Below are 7,676 nucleotides of genomic sequence, written 5' to 3'. Positions count from 1 at the left end.
GTAAATTGCTAGCGTTATTGTCATTGTTAGGGTTAGCTTTAGCAAATAGTTTTTTTTTTCTTTCGTTTTATTATTATTGGTTGCTAGCGTTATTCACCATTAGCGTTTTGTAAATATGTTTTTGCTAAGTTAAGCTAGTTATTTAAGTACTACGAGGACTCATGCGTGTTAAGCACAGTGGCCTTATAAGGCAGACGAGACTCTGTCGAGTAGAGTAGAGCGTTGCTCCTCCTCCAGCTTCTTCGTCCTGTATTAATGCGGAGTGACACCAAGTTTATTGGTGACTGGTGCTCTCCTCCCTGCAGTGCTACGTTCCTAAGGGACGTACGACGCTTCTTTCTGTAGGAGGGTGGCCCAGCGGAGGCGTGTATACAACAGGTGTATAAAAAACAGACAAACAATTATGAAAAGGTCGACAACTAAAGAAACAACCCCTCCAGAGATTCGGAGCCCTGGAGAACGGCGCGCGGGGGAGTCTTGTCCCTCTCCCCCCGTGTCGACATCGAGCGTTGGGAGTGGGGCGGGGGCTAGGACGAGGCCCTCGCTCAAACCAGCTATCGTCAGCATAGAGAAACTGCAGATGGATGTATCTGCCCTCAGATCGCGACCGGGTAAGGCGAGTGAGTTATCCTCGCCCTCAACACCCGAGCAATATGAAGAGGCATTATCTGAGACCCCGGCGGCCAAACCTAGCAGGACTATGACGAGGAGCATAAATGCACGAAACACGGAGGTGGAATTTGTATCCGCCTTCCAAGCGGTTGAGTCAGCGAGACCAAGGACACTGTTAGACGGGAACCTAGAGATCGTCTCAATGGAAATAGGTACAGGCGCTAGGAGGGGGTCTACTTCTTCTTCCTCCGGGAAAATAAGACCTCCCCAGAGGGTGGGACAGAAGAGGAAAAAAGTCCTGACGTCGCCCGAAACAGAGGAGGAATCACCTAGGACAAACTTGTCAGACACCCAGAGGAAAGAATTGGACCAAAGGCTACAAGATATGGAGCGGCTCTCATCCTCCGATATGGCGGCTAGAGCCATGGAGTTGCTCGAAGATACGGAGGAATGCCGCAGGATGTCGAATAACATCAAGGGCTCGATAACTCGGAAGATGAAGCTAAACGTGGCTGCCGTGGCTGAAATAACAAAAATCTTATCTATGAGGGCCTCACAGGAGGGGGACGTTGGCTTCCTGAGAGCCAGATTCGCCGACATGCAAAGCGAGATTAATGGGCTCAGAGAAGAGAATCAGCGCCTAAAGCTACAAATGGAGGAAATCCAAAGCGGACTTAACATAAGGGCCAGCCCGACGGGAAATCGTGATCTCGGGCGTGGATCACCCACGGCGCGAATGGAGGTCTCGCCGGACCCCCCGCTGGGACTAGAGATAAGTAGGAGCCGAGAAGCCTCAGCGCGTCCGCAGCCTGAGAGAAAAGCCAGAGCAACGCGGAGTGGAGGAGCAACGAAACCCTCCCCAGTTAAACAGACAGGGATACTCGAAGAAGAATTCCTGGACAGACTGGGCACAATTATAAGTGGGGCAGTAGCAAATGCGTTGTGGACACAGCTCCCCGGGCGCAGAGTCGACGGTGAGAGGAAACACGTGAGACCGAGGGATCCTCCCGACGAAGAAGGTGGAGGCTCATCTGTGGCCAATGCAGACTCCCAAGCGGCGGAGACGGACGATAATAGGCCCCCGCTGCAGAAAAGGTTAACAAGAAGCCAAAAAAGGAGAGAACGGAGGACTCGGGCTGGAAGGGCGGAAGACTTAATCAGAGGCGTGGCAGAGGAGGTAAACAGGCCTAGATACATAGAAGACTTCCCTCCTCTGCCGGTGGCAGAAAGGGAGGATGCACGGCCACGACTTGTTCGTGAAGGCGTACGGCCAAATCAACGAGGGGAGAGAGAATACGAGGAGGCCGCCCGAACACAGATGAATAGAAGGGCTGCTGGAGCACCGCGTAGGGGGGCCCCCCGTTCATCAGCCATCACGATCTCTCGCCCGGAGGATGGAATGACTTATTTCGAGATAATCCGAAAAGCCCGGGATGAGATAACACTCGAGGAACTCGGCATCGAAGAAACCAGGACGCGGAGCACAGTGGCTGGAAATGTCCTGATAGAGATCCCAGGTGAAAATACATCACCGGCCGCAGATAACCTGGCAAGAAAGTTACGCGAGGCGTTCAGGGACACGAACGTCCAGATCAGAAGGCCCACCCTGAGGGGAGAGTTAAGACTGGCGGGACTGGACGCTTCGGTAACTACGGAAAAATTGATCGAGACGCTGGCCAAAGAGGGCAACTGCGATGAGGCGAGTGTCCGTTTGGGCTCCTTCCGACTAGCGAGGAATGGCCTGAAAACGGTCTGGCTCCAGTGCCCCTTAGATACCGCGAATAAACTGGCGGAGGCTGGAAGGCTTAGGGTCGGCTGGTCCACTGCCCTTGTGGTGCTCCTGAAAAGAAGACCCATGCAGTGTTTCAGGTGTTTCGCCACGGGCCACGTAAGGGATAGATGCCCGAGTAACGTAGACAGAACAGATAGATGTTTTAACTGCGGTGAAGCGGGATACACTATGAGGGAGTGCGGAAAACCCTCGTGTTGTCCGATTTGCAAGGACAAGGGCCTGAATCACAATCACAGGGCAGGCTCAGAGGTCTGCCTACCGTGCCCGCCGAGGAAAGACCTCCGTAATAGCCCGAGGCGAAGTGAGACCCTGGCCAATCGGAGTAACGCGGCCGAGGAACGGACAGCTAAGTAAATGGCTGGCAAGAAGATCATCCAGGCCAACCTCAACAGATCCAGCGGAGCGTAGGATCTGTTGGTGCAGAACATGCGGGAACGAGGGTACGGAATGGCTTGTATATCGGAGCCACATCGGGTACCAAATCACCCAAGATGGGCCCGATCCAGGGAACAGACTCCCATGGCGGCCGTACTGTGGTCGGAGGATGGAGCAACGGACACCATTTCAACTCTAAAGATGGGCGATGGATATGTGATGACTTCCTGGGGGAAGCTCATCGTGGTGTCCTGTTATTTCCCTAATAAAAGCGTTAACCAGTTCAAAGCATATCTGCGGAAGTGGGGGACGCGGTGAGCAAATACCTGAATCACCCGCTCCTGATACTGGGGGACTTCAATGCCCGCTCCAACATCTGGGATACCCGCACGATTGTGAGAGGGAACACGATTGCGACATGGGCCTCAACGCTGGATCTTCGGCTGTTGAATGAGAACAAGGTGCCAACGTGCGTCAGACCGCAGGGCAGGTCGGTAGTAGACCTGTCCTGGGCCTCCCCAGCAGCCCTCCGGATGATCGAATCTTGGGAAGTGGCCATCGAGGAAGAGACCCTATCCGATCACAGATATGTGTACCTATGTCTGAAGGGAGAACAACAGCGGCCAAACAAAGATGACGGGCGAACAAGACCCCTAAAATGGAATCGAAAGAGCCTGGACTCAGACCTGCTCCAGGCTGGAATCGCCACACATCTCTGGCCCAAACAAGGTAATAATAACAGCAATAACCTTAGCGCCGAGAATCAAGCAAAGCAACTGCAGACTATGCTGACGGAGGCATCGAATTTGGCAATGAGGCGCCAAAGACCTGGCCGGAAAAAAGCTGTCTATTGGTGGAACAGCGACATAGCGGACCTCAGAAGGAAGTGCGTTTCTCTCAGGAGGCAGGTTACCAGAGCCCATAGGAGAAACAGAGGCACAGCCTTGGAGTTGGAGGTTGAGCTATCCCAAGCGCGTAAAGCCCTGAGAACCGCCATTAAGTCGGCGAAGAATGTGGCGTGGAATGAACTTCTGTCCACAATCAACGGGGACCCTTGGGGCCGCCCCTACAAAATTGTATTGGACAGGCTGAGACCGGCCGCCAGGCCTATCTGTGAAACGCTCCCACTTGATAAGATTTTGAAAATAATAACGGGCCTGTTCCCCCACAAAGAGGAAGAGCTTCTGGAGAAACCAAGACCAACCATACTGTGGGAGGAAGATTACGCGGTCACCAGCGAGGAGGTCGAAAGGGCCACGGCGAAAGTGAGACCGAATAAAGCCCCGGGCCCGGATGGGATCGTGGGAGAGGCTATAAAAGCGGCAATACCAGTATGCGCTGATGACGTGGCCGCATGCTTCACCGCCTGCCTCAAAAAGGGAGTGTTCCCAAAGTGCTGGAAGGAAACAAAACTAACACTCCTCAAAAAGCCGGACAAACCAGACTTAGTGCCGTCCTCATACAGGCCCATCTGCCTGCTGGACGAAATGGGCAAACTCTTCGAGCGAGTCTTAGTGGGCAGAATCAGGAGATGTTTGGCCGAAGGCGTTGGCCTGTCAGAGAGGCAGTTCGGTTTCAGGGCCGGACACTCAACAGTGGATGCGATCCTGCGATTGAGGGGCTTTCTGGACCCGGTCTATGAGGAGGGACGAATGGCGGTTGCGATATCGCTCGATATCTCAAACGCTTTCAATTCCCTTATCTGGGAACGGATCAGAGAAGCCACAATTAAAAAAGAATTGCCCAACTATCTCAGGGCCATTGTGGACGATTACCTGAGGGACAGGTGGATTACCTTCGAGGATTGGAAGGGCAGGACCAGGAGAGTGAGAATGACGTGTGGGGTTCCCCAGGGCTCGGCCTTCGGACCCGAAGGTTGAAATCTCACCTACGACGAAGTTCTCCAAACTAACCTCCCGGAGGATTGCAGTATCCTATGTTACGCGGATGATACCCTCATAGTGGCCAGAGGGGACAGCCTTAGAGAAGCTATCGCCTTGGCTGAACTCGCTACCTCGCTAGTAATTAGGCGAATAGAGAAAATGGGACTGAACATCTCGCCGCTAAAGACGGAGGCATGCGCCTTCTCCCGAGCGCGCCGGTTCGTTAGCGAGGAAACGATATGGATCAAGGGTCAATTGATCCCGGTTAAGACCGAACTCAAGTACCTCGGCTTGACGTTAAGCAGAAAGTGGGCATTCCGAGAGCACTTTCGCCGCCTGCTGCCCAAGGCGGAGAAAATGTCGCTGGCTCTGACGAGAACTATGCCGAACTTAAGGGGACCGAGCGAGCCTGTGAGAAGGCTCTACAGCGGGGTGATCCACTCGGTGATACTCTACGGAGCCCCCGTGTGGGCCCCTGCTGTGAGAACGGATAAGAAGCTTGCAAGCATGATCAAAGCGGTCCAAAGAAGAGTGGCTCTCCGAGTGGTAAGCGGCCTACAGGACCGTATCGTACCCGGCGGCGTTCCTTCTGGCAAGGGTCACCCCAGTGGAGTACTTGGCGGAGTGGTACAGAGAGGTTTATATGGATACACGAGCGATCCAGGCCGAAGAAATCCGGATAACTCCGCGTATGCACGAGGCTATAAGGGAGCGAGCACTGGAAGCGGCACTAGCGAAGTGGAAAGCAGAATACGCGCGACCAGGCGACACGGCGATAGAGGTCAGAAAGGCCATAGTACCGGTCCTAACGCAGTGGTTTAAGAGGCAACACGGTCATCTCACATACCGGATGACCCAGATGATTACGGGGCATGGTTGTTTCAACGACTTTTTGCACAGAATCGGCAAAGCACGTAGCAAGGATTGCTCGTTTTGCGAGGCCCCATGTGACAGTAACCTACACACCTTGGGCGGCTGTCAGGCATGGGAAAGAGAAAGGCAAGTACTCGTAAGCGCCATCGGCGGGGACATGTCGCTGGGCGCGGTCGTGGCGGCTATTCTAAAATCGCGTGAAAATTGGATTGCGTTTGGTAAGTTCTGTGAGCACGTTATGCTGCGCAAGGAGGAGGCGGAATGGGAGAGACAGGCGGAGGCACACGGTGCGGAGTTTGGGTGGCGTATTCGGAGGAGGAGGATGAGTGACATACAGCCATAACAGGCTAACAAACCACATCAGTTGCATCGGCAACTCGATGTTTCCTTCTCTTATCTAGCTAGTCTTTCTCAATTCTTGGCGGAAGCCTGAAAACTCACGGGGCTTTTAGTCCTGTGAGCCTGAGGGGTGGGTTAAGTCCCACGTTCGCGAGAGGAGCTCTGATGAAATACTCTCCGGTGGTCCCGAGGCTCCTCTTTTAGATCTCGCAGGGTATTTTAGGTGGATTTTTAGCAGGTAAGCGATCGGTAAGGCCAGCAACTTCAGCCGGCCCAAGGGCTGACTGAGACCGTCAAGTCACGACCGGTTGAATCCTGCACTCCCCTGTATCAGGCGCAGGGGGTCTTTTGAAGATTTTTACCACCTTCATAAATAAAAAAAAGGAGAAGAGGACGATACCGATGCGCACCCCCCGGACGAAACGGGAATCCCCGGGCGAACGGAGAGCCACCCCCAGGCGACGCACGCGCAGACACACGGCGACGAGCACGGCGGACCCCTGACCGCCCTACCCGCACCCAGCGTACGTGACGTAAGCAGATCGGCATGCGTAAACAACGGCGGCGACGCGCCGAGCCGCCGAGAAAAGGCGGATATAAATAGAGCCGCGCGGTCAACGACCGACAAGTACGCTTCGAGAAGCCACTATGAGCACGCACGAGGAGCGAGACATGCTCAACCGACTTTTCGGCGATCTACTTTCCGACTTGGAAAGCGATGACGACGGCCGCGCGAAGGAACCAGGACCGATCACCAGGCCTGGCAGCAGCAACCGCCGCCCGGTGCCCCGCGTGGGCACCAGTATACAACGGGGCGACGCGGAGACACGGCGCCGTGCCCAATTCTTGGCAACTCCACCGCCACCCAGGAAGCCGCGGGCCCGGCAACAACGGCCACCACCCGCCGTAACAAGGCGACGCGCACCGGCCAGCACCGACCGGAGAGAGCCACCGCCAGGGAACGCCGACCCCCGGACTACCCTAGCAAACGCCGCCGCCACGCCTCCGGCGCCACGCAAGTCTTTTGCCCGCCGGCTGTTTCCGCCAGAACCGACCGCCACCACGACCGCACCACGTGCGCCAAGCCAGGCAGCACCAGCGCCACCAAGGCATCCAGCGCCGGCACGACCCCCGGCAGCACCCCGCGCGACGGCTGGAGCTACCACCTGCTGCGCAGTCACCAGGCCCGAAGCAACGTGCCGACCGCCACCAGCCAGGGCCGATCTGGGAGCGACGCACCAACCACCACCCTCGAGGGCGGCACCAACACCCGTCGCCCCGCGCCTAGAGCCGGTGATCGTCTCCCTACCGTCAGCAGAAGTGGTAGTGGTGCCGTACACAGCGGCCTTCCGGAACCGGAAGTATCGGGCCAACACCACCGAGGGGCGCTGGCTATTGCGGTTCGACCATCAGGGCCGCCTACGCTCTACCCGGAAGCTGCCCGACAGGCCGACCGAGGAATAGGCCAACAGGGGGCCAACCGACGCGCAGGCCGACGCGTAGACAAAAGAGGGGGGTGATGTGACGATGCGCCCCGCCTCGTCACTAGATTCGGGGCCGACCAACCGCCCCTGGCGCTTAGCGCCACAAATTCCACTACAATCACGCGCTTCGAGCGTGATACCCGCGGGCGGCCCCCTCTCCGCGCCTTCCCCCGCCGAAGCCTATCGGCGGAGGTATATAAACCGCAGCGGCAGAACAAGCGGCATCCAGTCCTGTCCTGAGCCCGCTCAAGAACAGACCTCGCTTATCCCTCCTGAAGAGAGTTGGGGCGCCCGACTTCTTCGATTGTCCGATCAGGG

General features: G+C 56.1%; 3 protein-coding genes across 3 annotated transcripts; all 3 read left to right on the top strand.

Annotated features, from left to right (window-relative positions):
* Nucleotides 1–403: 403 nt before the first annotated feature.
* Nucleotides 404–2,758, top strand: LOC105448624. The gene has a single exon (XM_011687307.1). It carries the CDS (start codon nucleotides 404–406, stop codon nucleotides 2,756–2,758), a length of 2,355 nt encoding a protein of 784 aa, XP_011685609.1.
* Nucleotides 2,759–5,521: 2,763 nt separating this feature from the next.
* On the top strand, nucleotides 5,522–5,878 carry LOC105448609. The gene has a single exon (XM_011687282.1). The coding sequence runs from the start codon at nucleotides 5,522–5,524 to the stop codon at nucleotides 5,876–5,878; it is 357 nt and encodes a 118-aa protein (XP_011685584.1).
* Nucleotides 5,879–6,522: 644 nt separating this feature from the next.
* Nucleotides 6,523–7,338, top strand: LOC105448600 (lysine-rich arabinogalactan protein 19-like). The gene has a single exon (XM_011687271.1). It carries the CDS (start codon nucleotides 6,523–6,525, stop codon nucleotides 7,336–7,338), a length of 816 nt encoding a protein of 271 aa, XP_011685573.1.
* The last annotated feature ends 338 nt before the right edge of the window (nucleotides 7,339–7,676 follow it).

The sequence above is a fragment of the Wasmannia auropunctata genome, unplaced genomic scaffold, assembly GCF_000956235.1.
Source record: "Wasmannia auropunctata unplaced genomic scaffold, wasmannia.A_1.0 LD336116.1, whole genome shotgun sequence".
NCBI classification, from domain to species: Eukaryota; Metazoa; Arthropoda; class Insecta; order Hymenoptera; family Formicidae; genus Wasmannia; species Wasmannia auropunctata.
This window is presented reverse-complemented; position numbering and strand designations above follow the sequence as displayed.

Coding starts and splice junctions, on each gene's coding strand:
- LOC105448609 (XM_011687282.1), top strand. CDS start 5,522: ATGATTACGGGGCATGGTTGTTTCAACGACTTTTTGCACAGAATCGGC.
- LOC105448600 (XM_011687271.1), top strand. CDS start 6,523: ATGAGCACGCACGAGGAGCGAGACATGCTCAACCGACTTTTCGGCGAT.
- LOC105448624 (XM_011687307.1), top strand. CDS start 404: ATGAAAAGGTCGACAACTAAAGAAACAACCCCTCCAGAGATTCGGAGC.